At 42.7% G+C, this 20,215-nt stretch overlaps 1 protein-coding gene across 1 annotated transcript in view; it reads left to right on the plus strand.

Annotated features, from left to right (window-relative positions):
- Window positions 1-707: 707 nt before the first annotated feature.
- FRY (FRY microtubule binding protein) overlaps window positions 708-20,215 on the plus strand; it is a 261,267-nt gene continuing 241,759 nt past the window's right edge. The window contains exon 1 of the mRNA XM_084842986.1: window positions 708-909. Within this exon, the coding sequence (XP_084699112.1) occupies window positions 708-909 (202 nt within the window). The remainder of the gene's footprint in view (window positions 910-20,215) is intronic.

A 20,215-nucleotide genomic window follows, 5' to 3' on the forward strand; every position in this document is an offset into this window, starting at 1 on the left:
TGTAGCCCTGGACTTCATGGATCACTAAGCTTTTTGTTTCAATGTACTTCCGTCCCAGTGTTACATGCTTGATTTCTGTTACAAACGTCTTATTCCTCTGTCTGTAAATTCACTTGTGTAGTTGTGTCAAAACAGTTAAGAGTTTTGAAGCAAACACTATTTTTCCATAGCCTCATTTCCAGCCAAACAATAGCACATAATAATTTGTAGTGTACCAAATTTACTCAGACATGCTTATTTTATAGAAAATTAGAATATTAATTTATTTAATAAAGTAGCAACATTTGCTTAGTTTGGTTTTCAGTGGATTTTTAGTGGACTGAAGCAAGAAGCACCAACAGTGAAACAGGAATTACAGTAGCCCATATAATCTATTCTTTTATTCTGTGCAATGGAAGTTGATGAGTAAACTCTCCAGTCATCCACAAGACTCTGCTAGCTTTAATGGTTTTGTTATACCTCCTCCTCTGAGCTGTTTGATGTTTGAAAGGAGGGACTTCATAGTAATTCTACACCTGTTTTGCCCACGCCTTTCCACGTACTAAACTTACCAAACAAGTGCTGGTCTAAGCATGAGAACATAAAAAATGGTTGGTGACTGTTTTCCATCGGTAGAAGAGATTTGATTGATTTGAAGCTCAGCTTCCTTCATTTTTGCACTGTCCTCTTTGTACCTTTTGTGTAGCCTTACTAACATATCTGCTACAATGGCAATTGATGACAATAATCTGCACTCTAGGACTAAGTGTAAACTGAATTCATACCGGAATGATTATAAATTGAGACGAAGTAGTCTACCATCAGAACTCCTCCTAGGAAATGACATTAAAGGAAAGTATCAAAGAAATATTAGGAATTTAGAACCTATCCACCCAAGACGCCCTAAGAAAAGACCTTCTCTCTTTCCAGGTAGGACATGTCAGCAAGTTACTGCTGCATATTCTTAACATTTTTGTTTGTGTTTGATAAAACTGTGGACTAAATTCAAGATCTTAAAAAATATCAGTCTCTTGCAAATCCAAAATTTTGTAACATAGCAGAGTATGTGGTAGTACAAATTGGGTCTGTCCCCTGTCCCTATGCAATTATTTTGAAAACGTGTACACAATTGAAAAATAATATTTTGGCTTCATATAGTATGTGTTTGGCATTTGAAGTTTTTAAAGAAAGTTGAGGCTGTTACAGTGTTTGTGGTTGAACAAGAACAGCAAGATTCTACTTTTAATTACTACAGTATATTATTTGAAATCTTACATAGGTAGGATGTGTAAGTTCTTTCTTTATCAAGTTGGTGCTTCTTACTTATCCACAAATTAACAGAAATACTTCTGAAATGCATACTTTAAATTCCTGTTCTGCACTGGAGCTAGAAAATGTTTGCTGTAAATGACTTAGTTTAACCTTCAAGTAGTTTGAATATCTTAACAAGAATTACAGTGGATTTCAATGGAAGACATAGTGAAATATGAAGTTAAATTAAAGTAATTTGGTGAAAGCAGTTTTTGATCAGTTGAACTTGTGAGATGCCTTGTTTCAGAGAGAGAGAGAGAGAGAGATTGAGAGAGACAGAGACAGAGAGGAGATGTTAATTGGGAAGTTCTACAAACATTGTGCCAAGAATCCTTTTTTTTTCCATTGTGGAGCTATTTTTTCCTGTTAATTAATCAAATATATTACTCGACCAAAAATTAAAATCAAATTAATGTACATTCCGGAATCCTATTTAAGTACATGGTTAAGTAGAATAGCTATGGCATCTTTAGTCATGATTATGAAAATAAAGCCACCATACCCAAATGTTTGAAATGGTGGCAGATGTGATCTTCACAGGACACTGAATCAGGGGCAAAAAATATTTTAAAATGCAAAATGCCTGATGAGAAACGTCAGTATTTCCTAGTAGTTTCACATTTCTGGCTCAGACTTCTGAGGCATATTCAGAGCTCATCTTCTATGTTTCCTGAAACACAGGCTCTTTTTAATACCAAGCTAAATGTATGTATGACGCACTGTTTTTAACCGTACCCTTTTCTTACCGTGCTTTAGGTCAAGTGACTTGGGTGTGACCTGTTTCTCCAAAACTTCATTACATCTGAATCAGCTTTTCTTCAGGACAGTGCTGCTGACTATATGTGATGTTATAAATGCATTTCTGCTAGGAATCATCTTATTTTGCCTGTCTGCCTTCCTTTCTTGTAGAATATATATTTATTTCCCTCCTTTTCCCCCAGCTTTATTCCTTTGTTTCCAGTATCCCTTTGATCTCTTCCTCACTGCCTATTTCTTTATCTCTATAGTCATGTTCAAGTTTTCATTTTGGGTAGGAACGTACAAGTGTGGGGCGGGGGATGTGGAATTGGGGATATGTCTGCTGGCCCAGTTCCCATATTTATGGGAACTTGTGCATAGAGCAGCCTTTCCCCAATGTGGTGCTCTCCAGCTGCTTCAGACTACAAGTCCCATCAGCCCCAGCCAACACAGGTAAGGGTTAGTGATTATGAGAATTGTAGTCCAAAATATATGGAGGGCATCAGGTTGGGAAAGCCTGGCATAGAGCCTACACATGAACACCTATAACTCCAATCTGTACCCTGAAAAAATGGAGCGCATGGTTAATGTGTATGGAAACCAACATGTGTTCAGCCCTACAAACATAGCTTGTGTGCATATAGAACTCTTGGAATGTAATATAACAAATAAATTAATAAATGTGTGGAGGTTTGTGCTGGGGCCAGCAGGCGTGACCCTGATTTGCCTCCCCATTCCTTCATTTCTACCCCAGTGAACAATTAGACAGGGTATATCAGTTTTCCAACATTTCCTGTTCACCAGGTTTTTCATTTGACATGACCAAGCCTATTAGCATTCTCTTAGCACCTGGACTGAAAACAACGGGGAGGGGGAGCAGAAATGACAATGTGAACTCCTTCCAAAATAAATGGTGTGTTTTTTTTCTTCTGTAGTCCCATAGACAGGGGGATTCACTCTTCTTCCTTCACAGAATTGCCTCCTCTGTTGGAAATATGTAACATTTGAACCATCCTTTAGCCCACCCGCCTGCCCCCAACGTAGATTATTATATAGAAGAGTTTTAGAGTAAACCTTGTGTTGCCTACAAGGAGCAACAGAAAGGATTCCACAATTTAAGGCGGCCTAGAAATAATTTTAGATAGAGCTGATTGCTGTCCTTCTTAGAATTAGGCGCACTTTCTGTAGCTTGTCCCTAATTCAAGTGGTAGCCCCAAGGTATTCTCTCAAAGCACTATGTGTGAAGCACTTCTGTTCTTCCAACCCAAGTACTATAGTATTCAGGAGGCTTATGATCTAAAATAAGCATGCTGGCTTTATGCAATATTTATTTGTGGATTAAAATGCACTAGTGTATAGCACAGAGGTACCAGATTAGACATTATTTATCATTCTCTACAACAGCCTTCCCCATCCTGGTGCCCTCCAAATGTTGGCACCAGGATATATTTCCCATCATCCTTGGCCATTTGCCATGCTTGTGGGGCTGATGGGAATTGTAGTCCAAACATCTGGATGGTTCCATGTTGGGGACAGCTGCTCTAGAACACTGCAGGTCAGTTAATTAGTGTTTTGTTTTCATACTTTATTTTAAAAGGATGTATATTTTCCTGTTGTGCCTTACAATCTGCTGTGCAGGTACTCAACTTAGGATAACTGACCTTCTCTGTTGTGGTGTGCCACCTTTGGAATTCCCAGGAAAGCTCTCCTGGCTGACTCACACCTGGCTTTTAAAGGGTTTATGAAAACCTTTCATGTTTAGGAAGTCTCTTGGCTCCCTGGTGGGTTATAGGATTTTGGCTGTTGCTGTTGGTTTGTTTGTTTCAGATAGTGACTACATTCTGTTATTTTATTGGTGATTTAATATTTTTCTCTGCATATTGTAATTATTCATTCTATATTGCAAACTTCTTCAGAAATCAATGGATTATAAATTTTAAAATAGACGAGTGACCGATCATTAAAACTTGGCCTATGTATATTTTCTTACAATGACTAGCCATCAATAGGCCCCAACATAATGTTTTTCTTGAACAGGTTCTTATAAATATGTTGAAATACCTGAGCACAAATACACATTTATTTCTAAAGCCTAGCTCTTTTTAAAGGTATTTTGGGTCAAAGGTCCAACCAGGAATTGTGTATCGGGGCCACAATTCAACACTGATCTAAGTTAGGCCAATTCTTAGGCATAGTTAGGCCAATTGAGATTGACAGCCTCAAGCACGCTTGATTTTGTGTTGGACTCTTGCCCTTCACTCTTTGCTACAGGATATGCATTCAGGTCTTATTCATTATTACTTGGAAAAGGATACATAAGATTGCAGGCCATGTTTAATATCTGCTTGGCCTTGAAATGGGTGAAAAGGATATAGAGGAGTATTCTTTATCTGTCACTATAGGTTAGGGGGTGGGCAACTTGTGGCCCTGCAGATGTTTTGGCTTACAACTCCCATCAGCCCTAGTCAACATAGACAATAGTAAGGAATGATGGGAGTTGGGCAAAACATCTGGAGGACCATAAGTTACCCACCTCTGCCATAGGTGAACAACTGTTCTAGGTGAGGTACACCAAGCCCCATCACTGCAGGCCTTTAAAGAGACCCTAAAGACCCATTTCTATACTATGACTTCCTCTTAAATAAGGATTTTATTGGGTTGCTGTATATATGATGTGGTTTTAGCCATAATTGTTTATTTGAACTTATTTTCCTATCTGGCTAACTGTTTCAGTGTTATTGCTGGTTATTATTAGTTATTAATTAAATATTATGGTGTTTTATGGTTTTAGCATGTTACAGTTGCTTATATATCGTAAATGTATATTCTGGAAGCTGCCTTGGGAAATTTCTACTCTAAAGGGCAGCTACAAATAAATATTAGCAGCTACAACCTGTAACATAAGAGCACGATAGTTGGTCTCATTTTCTCTTGATTTGAGATAACGGTTAAGGGCAGGATGCCATGTAAGGGCAGGCTGTAATATATTTCTTAACCATGGCAGCCTGCACATTGTGGGAAGTGGTGAAATATACCACTACTCTCCACAAAGTGCAGCATTCAAATAGGGGAACTTACAGCTAGGAGATGCATGTACCTCTCCTCATTGCCCAGAGATGTATAAGAGAGTATCAATTTTTCATATCTTTATGGGTGATCCTCAATAACATTTCCCCAATAATATTATGTCCACGCTTGAATATATTCCTGGAAATGGCAGGAATACACTTTTCCCTTCTGTTGGATACTACGTGTATATTAGTCCTCAGACTTTAAGCACATAGAATGAAAAATTAACCTCTGATTGATTACTGCTTCATTAGATTGGTGGGCAGTGGTGGCTGTTTTGACCTGACTGCTTTTGCCTGCATTATGAAGAGGTTTGGGCAGAGGTCACTCTGACCTCTTGAAGCCTAAAGGGTATAGCGTGGCCAAGTGCCCTGCAATGGAAACAGCTTGCATTCTATACCTGGAAACCCAACTATCAGAGGATGGCTATGAAAATAGGACAATTGTGGCTCAGTCATGCTTCAGCATGAACCCATTCATGGTGGCTGCAAAGGACAGCCTTTCATTTGATTTGAGAAGAGGTTCCAGTTCCAGGGAACTGAAGTTAGAAAGTTCAAGGTCAATCTGGAAGCAGGATCAAGCTGGAAGCAGTGTTGAAACTGAACCATATTCTCTTTTGGAAGTTCTCTTTTCCAAAGTATCAAATTTTCTTCTTTCCTATATTTTGAAGCTAGGAAATGGTGATAGGGTGTGAAAAGAGATGGCCCAAAGAGCATTCTTCATGGCTGACCCTAATAAAAACAGAGTCAGTTCTTCAAACATGAGTCACACTGCTGCCTGTTATGCAAATTATGCTCAAGGTCCAGTCATGCTTGTTGTAACTTTTTACAACCCTTATGATTCTTCACTCAGTAGGATGTTAACATGTCTCTCTCCTTGCCCATCAGTGGAGAGCCCTCTGCTAGAATTAAACTTTCTCACTCCCTTGGTGAGCCTTTGAGGTATTTGTTGTTGTTCAGTCGTTCAGTTGTGTCCGACTCTTCGTGACCCCATGGACCATAGCACGCCAGGCCTTCCTGTCCTGCGCTCTCTCCCGGAGCGTGCTCAAGTTCATATTCATTGCATCGGTGATGCTATCTAGCCATCTCATCCTCTGCCGTCCCCTTCTCCTTTTGCCTTCAGTCTTTTCCAGCATCAGGGTCTTTTCCAGAGAGTTTTCTCTTCGCATTAGGTGGCCAAAATATGGGCGGGTAAAGGTTAAATCTTAAAGATTTAGGCTTTGAGAGTCAGGGTAACAAACAGGAATGAATACAGCTTTTGTTTTGTTTTTTTTGCATTGCCCCCTACCATTATAAACCATTTAGAAGACATGAAACAACCCTAACAATTGTACAAGCATTTCCAGGCAGCTGTTTTGAAGGGGATGGATATAGTTCCTAACACATATGCATTTCCTCCAAGTAACCACATACTGGTGACTATCTCATACCTGCTTATCTTCATTGCAGTTCATACAATCAGGGCTGCATGATGAACCTACCAAAAAAGCACCTGCATTTTGAAAACGGATGTTTCCAGCACATCTATTTTAGTTCGCAATCAATTAACAGATGCACCCTAAATATTAGAAGGAAGCTATAGTAAGAAATACATTTCTAAAGCTGTATATAAGAGAGCAAAAAGAGCTTCAACTTCCCCAAAATGATTTATGCCGGCTTTGTTAATAAAAGTCCAGGAGAAGTTCACTCACATGCCAGAGCAAATGCCTGAGTGTCTTTTTTCTTATCATGCTGCTCCTTCCCCTCATGCTGCCCTATAAATGCCAGGTGTCTTTCCTATGCTCCTAAAATACAGAAAGGGAGCTTGGATAGCCAGCTGTAACTACCGCTACACCCCTTTAGCCACAGAACTAATGACAGCTTTAAGGTACAATCTATTGTCTAGGAAAATCATGAATACAGTCCTTATGGGATTTCACCACTTCAGCGAACAGGTGGGGAATTCCATGCTTGAACATTCCCTCTGATTGAAGAACCCTTGGCAGTACATGAATGCATGAGCTATCTCCAGCACGTTCAGAGGTGTGTTGCCTTTGAAGAAGGAGTTTTCATGGATAATAGTGGTTGATTGGCGTATTAGAAGTCTGATTTATCCATGTGCCTAACTTTCCTACACTTAAGAGTGGATAGTTTCTTCACCTAGTAGTTCAGGAGGTTGTTTTGGGGGAAAGCAACATGAAGACGTTGTGCCCTACAAAAACTAGGAAGATAGAAACTTGCTTCAAAGATTCTTATAGGCTTATCCATGTTCCAGCTAACCTGAGTTACTGAGATCTCAGTTGATGCAGTTCTACTGAAATCTGGGAGACTAAATGGTTTAAGTACACTCAAAGAATGTCAATTTGATTGAGGTATGAATTGGTCTGTAAGTCCCTAGACAAGATGGTTAGGCAGCACATTGATAAAATAGTTGTTCACACACAAGCTATACAATCAAATTAGAAAGGAGGGGAAGGAATTTAAAATATTCTGGTTTTGGTCCAATGTAATTTTAAAGATTACAAATATGAATAAAAAGTCTGTGCTTTTACATAAAATGCAGGCCAGGACAGGCGATGTTGTATAATGTTAGTAGGCTTTGTTGTTAACAATCTTACTTCCGGCTTAACAAGTGCTCAGTAATGTTCTTATGTAATATAATGTTGAGTAATAGTAGTATTATGTAATGGTGACCAATCTGCATTGTTGTGTTAGTCTTTGGCAAAGAAAATTTACATTAATACCTTGTGAAAATAAGTCAGTAGAGTTTAAATGATTAGCTATTTTTTCTTATCATCAATTCCTGTTTTTTTATTTTTTATTTTATTTATTTATTTATTTATTTATTTAATTAATCGCCCATCTGGCTGGTCATCCAGCCACTCTGGGCGATGTACAACAATAGAAACAGTTTAAAACAGTAAGATTCTACATTAAAAACATTAAAAACATTCTACATTAAAAACACTCACTGTCTCCAGACATTTGGACAGAGATTCTACAGCCAACCTTGGTGAACATTTGAACATATCATCCACATATTGATGACACCGCACCCCAAACCTCCTGATGATAGCCCCCAGCGGCTTCACATAGATGTTAAATAGCATCAGGGAGAGGATGGAACCCTGTGGCGCCCCAAAAGTGAGTGGCCACGGGTCCGAAACCGCCTCTCCCAGTGCTACCCTCTGGTACCTACTGGAGAGGAAGGACCAGAAACACCATAATACAGTGTCTCCAGTGCCCAAGCCCTCCAGGTGGTCCTGGAGGATACCGTGTTCAACAGTATCAAAAGCTGCTAAGAGGTCAAGGAGAACAAGGAAGGAGCATTCGCCCCTATCCAGAGTGTTCCTCATATCATCCACCAAAGCGACCAAAGCCTTTTCTGTCCCATGCCCAAGCCTGAAGCCCAACTGAAATGGATCTAGATAATTGGCTTCTTCCAAGTGTGCCTTCAACTGCATCGCCACCACCCACTCAATCGCCTTGCCCAAAAATGGCAGATTCGAGACTGGGCGAAAGTTGTTCAGAACATGGGGATCCAAGGAGGGCTTTTTAAAAAGTGGTCTTATCACTGCCTCCTTGAGAGCTGATGGCATCACTCCCTCCTCAAGGGAGGCATTTACCACCACCCTGATCCCCTCACCCAGTCTCTCTCTGCAGCTCATAATGAGCCAAGATGGGCAAGGGTCGGCCCATGGGCAATGGTCAGCCTTACAGATGAAAGCACCTCATCAGAAGGAAGAAGCTGGAACCTATCCCACAAAACTGGTTTGCCACAGACCACCTCTTGCTCACTAACTGTATCCACAGCGCATGGAATAACACTCCTAATCCGATCAATTTTATCCACAAAGTGCCTTGCCAAGGCCTCACAGGAGGCCTTAGAATGCTCCAGCAGTTCTGGAGCCACTGGACCAACCAGGCTCCGGACCACTTGGAACAGCCTCCTGGGACAGCACTCTGCAGTCGCGATAGAGGCAGCATAATATTCCTTTTTTGCTTCCTTCACCGCCACGTGATAGGCTGAAGATACAGCTCCAGCCTGTGTCTGATTGTCTTTGGAGCGAGACTTCCGCCACCAGTGCTCTAGCTGTCTCACCTCCTGTTTCAGAGCTCGCAACTGCGGATTGAACCATGGTGCGGTCTAAGTCCTGTTCAGGGGGAGAGGGCGTTTCCGAACCACCCGATCTAATGCCCCAGTGATTGCAGCATTCCAGCCACCCACCAGGGTCTTGACCGTTGGTGTGCTCCAGAGAATATGAAACACAGAAGGAACATGGAGTACAGGCAAAAGGCATTTACAATGGTGTTGCTTGAGGATACATAAACTGCGGACCACATGCATAAATGATAAGGCTGTCATTCAATTAACATAATTTCTTTGTTTTCAAATGATACACATTTATGAAGAGCCATTTTCCCTCTCATATGAAGGAAGGGATACCCCTTTTAAGATGGCACTTGCCATCCTCAGTTTTTTTAGTACTTGTATAAAAAATAATTTTATTAATGATAAAATAATTGAAATCAACTGCCCGGTTTTAATTGATTTAACTTTTCTTAGGGTGCAATACTGTGCATGTTTAGACCACCAGCATGGCTGGCTGGGGAATGCTGGAAGTTGTAGGACTTTTTTCTGTCTAAACAGGCATAGCAATTTCTGTATAAGAATAATAACATTTTTACTGCACAATTCTATAAATGTCTACTCAAAAGTAAGTTCCATTGAGTTCGGTGGGGCTTACTTCCTGGAAACTGGGTATAGGATTATAGCCTTAATTGACTAAAATAGCACCTCCAATTAAGATTAAGAACATTCTGATCAACTGAAGAGTCTCCAATTAATTGGGCAGCAGATTTTTAAGATTTTCAAATTATTTTTGATACGATACAGTTCTGGGATTTTTTTTTAATCTACTGGAAGAAAATCTGAGGGTGGAAATACATTCTGTTCTGCAGAGGTGTCTAGCATTCAGTGCTATTCCTTTGTTTTTGTTAGATAATCTTATTATGAGACGGTTGTTAGAAGTATATCTCTGATGCATTGATGCTCTGACTTGGATTGATGCTCTGACTTGGATTCCTGCATTGAGCAGGAGGTTGGACTCAATGGCCTTGTAGGCCCCTTCCATGATTCTAAGCTTTATATGTTTTATCTTATTTTTTTATTTTGTAATCAACTGCAGCTTTTCAAGAGTTATCTTTGTAGTATTATACGTTTATAAAATTTTTAAACATTCTTAATTGATTAATTGATTTACCCCTTGCAGCCCTAATAAATGAGTGATCCATGGCAGTTCAGGGAGGCTTTTGCAGTAGGTCAAAAGATCTGTAAAACATAAGAGCAGACTTATGGAGAATTTTTGAGTTGATTGCAGTTCTAATTAATTTGTAAGCAACTCTCTTAATGTAGGGTTGCACTGAATTAGAACTAGAGCTCTACCTCCTTGGAGTACACATGGTGAATTCGTACACCCTACATGGTCATGTTTGTTAGATGCAAAAGGAAAAAGAGCTTCAGATCCTGTCCTGAACGACAAATCTAGAAAACAGAAATGGAGACTCCAGTCTCCTTATTCTCAAACAAGGAAAATAGTGATATATGTTCTAGATAATACATTATAATAAGAGTGTGATTCTTTCAACTTAGGCTTTACATTTCCATTCTGAAATGTTGGATGTTGAACAAAGCACAGGGGGACAAGAGACTGCAACAATCATAGGGCCCACTATGAATGTAACTGTGCTCTCCCTTGTATTTTGATGATACAAAAAAGAAAGGTGTGTGAGCCAAATTTTTGTGCTTTTTTCCTTCTTAAACGGACATTTTTGAGTCAGCTCTGACAATTTAGTGGACAACAAGCAGAAATGCTTTCCTAGCTGCTAGCTATTGATTTCCACACTGCTACAAGAAACATCATTGGTGTACAGAATAAGAGACAGAGAGAGAAAAGCAGCATTTTCAGTGCCTTTCCCCAGTATTAATGTTGACACAGTTAGTGGCCTAGACAAGACATAGTCTGCTGTTATCATTCATCCCAATTCCACAACTTTTAGCTTCAGTTTTTAATGCCACTTGGGGGCAGCACACTAACGTGCTTCTTACAAAACAAAAGAAAAACAAAATGGTGCAACAAAACTACAGTGCCTGAATTTAAAACATTAAAAACAGGCAGGTGTGTGTGTGTGTTTTAACAAGTGTGCAGATTTTACATGATCTTTTGTTTTCTCATGTAGCTGTAGCAAGTAGTTCTGGATTATGACAGAAGTTGTGTTTCTTTTCACTGTGTCTATGGACAGGAAGTATTCTGTGCCTGTGTCAGCAAGCATTTCATTCTGTAAATTAATTCAGGTGACACTGCTGATACACATTTCAAGTGGCAATGACAGAGCACCGAGTGTTGAGGTCACATGGTTAATGCTTAGCTTGCCTTGCCTTTTTGTGTTGGGGTATTACACAAATGCTACATTTACTATATCCCAGTTGGATGCCATGAGAAGGTAACAACAACAACAATAACAGAGCTCTATTGTAAATATTTTTATGAGAGGACAGTAGAAAAAATTATGGTTCAGAGAATAAGTGGATGTACAGCTGAGGTGATATAAATTTCCCAGAAAAGTTGAAGACAAAACCCACTGCCAAATATTAAGTAGTTTACTTAAGGCTTTTTTCTTTTTTCTTTTTTTTAGCAAAAAGACACAATCCATTTTTTCATTATGCTTGCTAAGCTGCAATGGAATGAAATTTTGAAGTTTTAAACATGATAATGTATTTCACACAAAAAAATCTCATTAAAGGTAAGCAGCATTTTTATTAAAAGCATTATTCATTTTTGCAAAGAGGCATCAAGCAAGCCTCTTTTGGAGAACGTTCCATAAGCTGGGTGCCACAACTGAGAAGGCCCTTTGCCTGGTCACTACCTGCCTAACCTCAGAAGGCAGGGGCTCCCAGACAAACGCTTCTGAAGACAACCTTAACATTTGGGAAGCTTCATGTGGGAGCAGGCAGATATCGGAAGTCCCAAGCCATACAGGGCTTAAAGCACTTTGAATTGGACTCAGAAACAGCCTTGAAGTTGTTTAAAAATTGGCAGGATATGTTCAGTTTGTCAGTTCAGTCAGCAATCTAGCAGCTATGTTTGGACCAACTGAAGTTTCTTAGTAATATTCAAAGACAGCTGCACTTATAACAAACTTCAGTGATCCAGTTTAGATGTTGCCAGAGCACAATAACAGTGGCCAGGCTATCTTTGTTCAGGAGGGGTTGCAGCTGGTGCATCAGCTGTAGTTGTGAAAGTTGTTTTGGGCAGGATCCAGCGGTGGCCTTGCACGTGTGGCCAGCTCTGCTGATCCCGGTTCACAACCTGCCCCTTCCAAAACCTACTGTTTCTGCTTATTTCGGGGCTTGCCCCCTGAAGTGCTAGATCGCCACTGCAAGCGGTAGGGGCCACTTGCGGACTGGAAGTGGTGGGGCTGGCCGCGGACGGACAAGGAATGGTGGAAGTGGCCATGCATGCAAGGCCACCGTTCGATCCTGCCCTTTGTGCCACAGATACTCCTTGGGCATCCAAAGACAAGGCATGGAGCTAAAAGTACCCCCAGTTTTGGACCTGATCCTTTAGGGCAGGAGTGCTAAACCTCAGGCTATGGGTCAAATCCGGACCTTCCTCTAATGGCTCCAGCCCTTCCCCTACCCCCTCTCCTGACCACTGATCATTTAGTGGTTTCCCAGCTTTTGCCCTTTCCCCCCACATTATAAGACATCAGAATGCTTCTCCTAAAGCTTAGTTACTGGCAGTAGGAGTTTGGCCCCATCCTTTTTCCTTCAGCCCCACCTACCGCTGGAATGCAGCCCCCAAAAGCTCATCGAAAATTGAATTCAGCTCTTGGGCTGAAAGAGGTTTGACACCTGCTTTGCGGGGAGTCCAACCCCATCCAAGATAGGTTGAGAACCACCTCTAAGCTCAGATGAACGATCTACCAGCAGCAACCCCATCTTGTCTAAATGGACAAGTTTCAATTTGACACTGGAAATAGCACATTGGTGTAAACAGTACATGTAATATATTATAGATGTGCCCCATTACGTTTCTGAGATTAAGTAAGGCCATTTCACATGACTAGTTTACTGCAGCCTGGGAGCTTCCATGACCTGCAATTTAAAATGTGTAACACAAGTAATGCATCCTCCTTTGGATAAACTGAGATTTGTAAACTGCTTTTTTCAGTCAGTCTAGATTGGCTCGGTTGTCAAAATAAGACTGAATTTACAATACAGACATTTCTTGTCCCAGGATTCTCTTAGCTAATTATCTTGCAAGATACTGAACAAGATACCAAGACACTTCTCATGACGCTTGGGTAGTAGTAGTGGGTTTGACCTTAGGCAGGATGTTACACTGATATGTAAACAGAAAATTTAAATATGTGTTTTCATTTACAAATACAAATGCCAGGACTAAGAGTGGAAAACGAATCAGGCTTATATTTGAGCTGAAGGAGTAATGTTGTTAGGAATTAAGTTTTAGCTATCTGTTCCGACCACAAGAGGGAGATATGTATGCATTCCCATACAAAGATGTGTATGTGTAACATTCAAATACTTTGAGAACATGCTTAGGTTCTGTGCTCTTCTCTACAAATACTCCCAACAGCATTCTTTGGATCTTACCTACAATTGCCTATTCTGTGTGGTCACTCTTATAGCCTCAGTCCACAGCTCATTTAAACCTAAGCATTTTAAAAACAGTATCTTTAGATATGGTGAGCTGTCGGTGCAGTGAATAGCGTCAGGGTTAAACACTGCAGAGTGAAGACTCAGTGGTAGCTATAGATGCTGCTGCACAGGTAGCTATAATATATATATAAGGACCAAGCGTGGCATTGCTGGGAGCAGGCAGCCCAGCACCCTAAGACCTGGCAGTGGCTCCAGAACAAGCACTGGAGCAAACACATGGTTGTGTGATGCCTGGCTTAGCCCCATTTGATGTGCTTTTAGCTGCTGTGCTGCGAACTATTGTTTCTGCCATGCCAGCTAAAGCAGATTTATAAGATTCCAGTGTTTGGCTGTAACTCTAAACATGCTAGCCTTGGAAGTAAGTTTCATGGTCCTTATTTCCATGAATGCACACTTAAGATGCAATCGTATCCATGTTTGTTTGTTGGTTTATTACATTTCTTAATCGCCCATCTGGCCGGCCACCTGGCGATGTACAATGGTACAATCTAAAACAGTAAAATTATACATTAAAACATTATTTAAAAATACCCTAACCCACCCCAAATGCCTGCCTGAATAACCAAGTTTTCAGTGCGTGGCGGACGCTCATTAAAGAGGGGGCATGGCGGACTTCCCTAGGAAGGGAGTTCCACAGAGTGGGGCCACCACAGAGAAGGCCCTCTCTCTCGTCCTCACCAGCCTAGCTGTCCTGGCTGATGGGACAGAGAGAAGGCCATCCGAGGCTAATCTTGTTAAGTGGCCTGTCTGGTGTTGCTGTAGGCGCTCCTTAAGATAGGCTGGGCCGGAACCGCATAGGGTTTTAAAGTTCAAAACCAACACCTTGAATTTTGCCTGGACAACAACTGGTAACCAGTGCAACTCCTTCAGCACTGGAGTGATGTGATCACGCTGGCGGCTGCCTTTAATCACACGAGCTGCCGCGAGCTGCACCAGCTGCAGCTTTCGAACCGTCTTCAAGGGTAACCAAGGGTAGAGCGCATTACAGTCGTCTAGACATGAGGAGACCAGGGCATGTACTACTGATGGGAGCAGATGGTTGAGAAGGTAGGGGCGCAGCTGCCATATCAGATGGAGTTGGTACAACGCTGTCCGGTTCACGGCTGACAGCTGAGCCTCCATGGACAGCTGGGAGTCTAAAATGACCCCCAGGCTGCGGACCTGGTCTTTCAAGGGTAGCCGTACCCCATTCAACACCAGGTCAACATCCTCCAACCTACTCTTGTCTCCCACTAAAAGTACCTCGGTCTTGTTAGGGTTCAGTTTCAGCTTATTCTTCCCCATCCAGCCACTCACCGTCCCCAAACATGGCCAACAGTGGTGAAGATTTGAACGAGAGGTAGAGCTGTGTGTCATCAGCATATAGTGTCATCTGCAAAAGTTGGGAGTTGTAGGACTTTTTCTGCCTAAACATGCATAGGACTGCTCTCATTTGGGGTAAGTCCCATTGAACCCGGTGGTGGTAGGTCTGTTTCTTTCCAATCTCGGATGAAATTCTGAAGTTTTCTCTATAAATTTTTACTTTAGATGTATCCTTGATGATCAAAATCTCTTAATCTTCTGCAACATATTTCTCTGATATAAACCTGAAGGGTCATACTCACAACTGTAAAACATGTGCTATACTATGACATTTCCCTGAAAGAATTCCTTGGATATGATAACTGCATAAAAGGGCCCTTTATTATCAATAGTGAGTAAACATATAAACATAGTTTGCATGCTTGATTGTTATCTTCTCCTTATGAGGTCCTGTAAATGGTTTAAAGGTCTACCTTCATAGCTTTTACCATAATAAAACAATTTTGGCTTAGTATGAACCAGTCTATGCATAAAGAATGCTACCAGGATATAATTTCTAATGATACTGCAGTAAGCCTAGTGACATGACTAGCTAAATTCTACTAGAGCTGGAGTGTCAGGATTCCTTTTGCCCCTGCTGAACTTCAAATGCCAGATCAAACACAGACAAAAGACTTCAATCTACAACTTTTAATCAATTACTTCAATGGGTCATACAGATGCAAATTCTCAGTGACTCTGTCTACAAAGGAAATGCCTTCAGGGGGATCAAAAGATAGCTACAAAAAAAAGTTGCCCACCCTTTGAAGAAAGGCGGGCTCACTGTCCTAACTTAAGGTCGGGGGGGGGGAGATTTCCCTCTCTCTTGTGAGGCCTCTAAGCACAGCTGTTCACACTGGGCCAATCAGGCAGACCGTCTAAACTCCGCCCCGGCCATCTCTCTCGGCTCTGTGTCTGCACCTGGCGTCTAAGAATTCCGGCTCTCCAAACCCCGCCTCTCTCTGTTCGCTATCTCTCAGGGGGGAGGTGAAGAGGGGCCCTCTCCATCCAGCTGAGCCTTTGAAACCTAAGGAGTCTGCCTATCCCTGTCTGGACAAGCCTGAGAAACTTCCTCCCACATGTCTTGCGGTTCTTCTTCAGAATCTGAACTACTCTGCCACTCCCTGCGCTCAGAGGCAACCCTGACATGGAAAAAAATGCCTCTATGCTATCTCTCTGTGCTGATGCCACAATGAAGGAAAGCCCCAGAACAGCTCCAGCTTCTTTTCCAGCTGTTCTTCCCCTCCATCTGTAACCTCATGGGGGAAATGTAGCAGAAAAGTGACAGGGAGGGAAGGGGTCAAGCACACAGATCCCGTTGTTGTATTCTGAAAATTGCTCCATCCTAGAGCTGCTTTCTCTTAGAAACAGCTGTTGACATTTAAGTACCCGCATTTGCATGTAATGTGTAGTCTGGCACTTAAGCATTTACTTGGCAATATGTTCACATAGCATTTTCTTTCAGTGACTGGTGTACTTTGGGGCATTTTATAAATATATAATTAACGATGGTGGTGAACAATCTTTTTGAAATAACTTTGTTTCAGGTTAAGGCTATAATACTAATCACATTAACTTAAGAGTCCTTTCCTGATCTTCAGGTGTGAGAGGAAGGCATTACACTGTCCACGTGTGGGTGAATGAAAGGGACAGAAAGATGTGGTTGACATGATCTCCTCCATCCTGCCCACCTCCTAGAATCATAGAATTTTAGAGTAGAAAGGGATTCATCTAATCCAACCCTGTGGTCAATGCAGGATGCAACTATAGCATCCTTTCAATGCAGGATGCACCCTGACGGATGGCCATCCACCCTCTGGTTAAATACCTCCAGTGGAGAGCCCACCACCTCTGCTAGTTACTTCCCTGTTGCTTGCTACTCAGCCATGGTGACCATACGGTGGGAAGCACTGGCACTGAGTGGCTGGCAATGGAAGAGGACATGGAAAAGGGACAACCAGGCCAAGCCAAGCCACCAAGGTTCCACATCCTTTCCCTCATCCTGCTCATTGAGTTGCCAGCCTCTGCTGTTCCTCTTATGAGGTGCTTACCTCTGGCAGGTGCATCATGCGTATGCATGGACTGCAACAATGTACGCTTCAGTAGAAGGCCTGAAAGGCCTGAAGTTACTGTGCCATGGCCTAGTGCATTGCTGTGTATGCAGTGTGGTGGGAAGGAACCTCTGCACCTTGCCCTTCTCACACTGAGAATAGTCTTCTGTTCCGAGTGGTGTTACATTCCAGGAACAGTACTACAGGGTTTAGTTTCCTTTGAATGAGAGAGCACTGGAGGCTTATGGTGTCTTGGTAGTATTTTGTTTTATTTACAATATACAAGAAAAGGATGTGGAAGCAAAGAGGGCACTCCTTCAACCAGCAACAGATACCCAGAGAGCAACTCATGCAGCCTTTGCCCAGTGAAGGCTGGACTTCCAATTTAATCTAAGTACAACTAGAAACTCTCAGCTCCGTCTCAGTCCAAATTTCTGTTTCTCCAGCTGGCACACAATATCTTCCAGAGCACTGGTCTAAGACTCTTCCAGGTGGATTAGCCCTTTGGAAACATCCAAGTACATTGAAAGAACATTCCCGGGAGGGGCTGTAGCTCAGTTGTAGAGCACATGCTTTGCATGCAGAAGGTATCAGGTTCAAAACCTGGCATCTCCAGACAGAACTGGAAAAATTCCTGCCTGTAACCCAGGAGAGGTACTGCCTGTCAGTGTTGACAATACTGGGCTAGATGGACCAATGGTCTGACTCCGTATAAGGCAGGTTCCTATATGGGCAGCTGGTTGGCGGCCACTGTGTGAATGGGATGCTGTACCAGATGGACCTTTGGTCTGATCCAGCATGGCTCTTTTTATGTTCTTATGTTCTAATGTCATTGCACTGAAGTAAGTGGGACTTGAGAGATGGGGGTTAGGGATGGCAGAGAATTCCGCCATGGATCTCGGTGAGGCCGAATGCCAGTGCATTCGGCCCCCCGAAATCTGTGGCGGAACGGCCTGCCACTCCCCTGCCCCCCCGCGCATCCCCCCCGGGATGAGACTTACCTGGGGCGGATCTTCCATGCAGCGGCGGCTGCTGGTCTTCCGACCAGCTGCCGCTGCCGCCATTTGCAGACTTGTTTTTTTTTTTTTTCCAAGACGTGATAGGCTACGTAAAGATTTACATAGCCTATCATGGCTGGGTTAAAAAAAAAACGCATACGCAAATGGCGGCGGCTACGGCGGCCATTTGCGTTCCTTATTTTTGGTGTCTTAGTCTACGTAAATATTTACGTAGACTAAGATGGCGAAAATAAGGGGAACGCAAATAGCGTAGCGGGCGCTATTTGCGTCCCTTTTTGATATTTAAATATCAAAAATATTTATGTAGACTAAGATGGCCAAAAATAAGGAACGCAAATGGCTGTGGCCGTAGCCGCTGCCATTTGTGTACGCGGTTTTTTTTTTTACCCAGAGCCCTCCGCGGCCGGAAATCCGGCTGCGGACGGCTCTGGCCTGGGCCTGGCCAGCGGCTCTGTGGAGCCACCGCGGAGCACAGCCGGCCATCAAGGATTCCAGGGGGAAGGAACGGAGCGCCTCCCCCCCGTCGAGGATTCCGAGGGGAGGGATGGAACGCCTCCCCCCCCCACCATAAACATAATCCGCGGAAAGGTAAGTACATTTCGTACATCCCTAATGGGGGTACTAGACCACCTTGCCTGTTTCCTGAGAAACCTGTACGAGGGTCAAGAAGCAACAGTAAGAACCAGACATGGAACAACCGATTGGTTCAAAATTGGGAAAGGAGTACGACAAGGCTGCATATTGTCACCCTGCTTATTTAACTTATATGCAGAGTACATCATGAGAAACGCCGGGTTGGATGAATCACAGGTCGGAATTAAGATTGCCGGGAGAATTATCAACAACCACAGATACGCAGATGATACCACCCTAATGGCAGAAAGCGAAGGGGATCTAAAGAGCCTCTTGTTGAGGGTGAAAGAGGAGAGTGCAAAAGCTGGTTTGAAACGCAGCATTAAAAAAACGAAGATCATGGCATCTGGCCCCATCACTTCCTGGCATATGGAAGGGGAAGAAATGGAAGCAGTGACAGATTTTATTCTCTTGGGCTCCAAGGTCACCGCAGACGGCGACTGTAGCCATGAAATTAAAAGACGCTTGCTCCTTGGGAGGAAAGCTATGACAAACCTAGGCAGCATAGTAAGAAGCAGAGACATCACCTTGCTGACAAAGGTCCGTCTAATCAAAGCTATGGTTTTCCCAGTAGTAACGTATGGCTGTGAGAGCTGGACTATAAGGAAGGCTGAGCGCCGAAGAATTGATGCTTTCGAACTGTGGTGCTGGGGAAGACTCTTACGAGTCCCCTGGACTGCAAGGAGGTCAAATCAGTCCATCCTAAAGGAAATCAACCCTGACTGCTCATTGGAAGGATAGATCCTGAAGCTGAAGCTCAAATATTTTGGCCACCTAATGCGAAGAGAAAACTCTCTGGAAAAGACCCTGATGCTGGGAAAGACTGAAGGCAAAAAGAGAAGGGGATGGCAGAGGATGAGATGGCTAGATAGCATCACTGCTGCAATGAATATGGACTTGAGCACGCTCTGGGAGAGAGCGCAGGACAGGAAGGCCTGGCGTGCTATGGTCCATGGGGTCACGAAGAGTCGGACACGACTGAACGACTGAACAACAAGTGCGATTTTGTTGTTGTTGTTGTTCAGTCGTTAAGTCGTGTCCGACTCTTCGTGACCCCATGGACCATAGCACGCCAGGCCTTCCTGTTTTCCGCTCTCTCCCGGAGAGTGCTCAAGTTCATAAGTAGGATTTACTTCCAAGTAAATATGCTTAGAATTAGGTAGGTGTTGGTTTGCATGTTTACTACACTTTATCCCACCTTTCCTCCAAGAAGCTTAAAACAGCAAACGTGCTTCTTCTACCTTCACAACAACCCTATGAGGTATGTTAGGCTGAGAGATAGTGACTGGACCAAGGTCACCCGGTGAGCTTCATGGCTGAGTGGGGATTTGAACCTGGGTTTCCCCAGTCCTA

Source organism: Heloderma suspectum, chromosome 3, assembly GCF_057233095.1.
Source record: "Heloderma suspectum isolate Gila_16-S chromosome 3, 16-S_ref, whole genome shotgun sequence".
NCBI lineage: Eukaryota > Metazoa > Chordata > Lepidosauria > Squamata > Helodermatidae > Heloderma > Heloderma suspectum.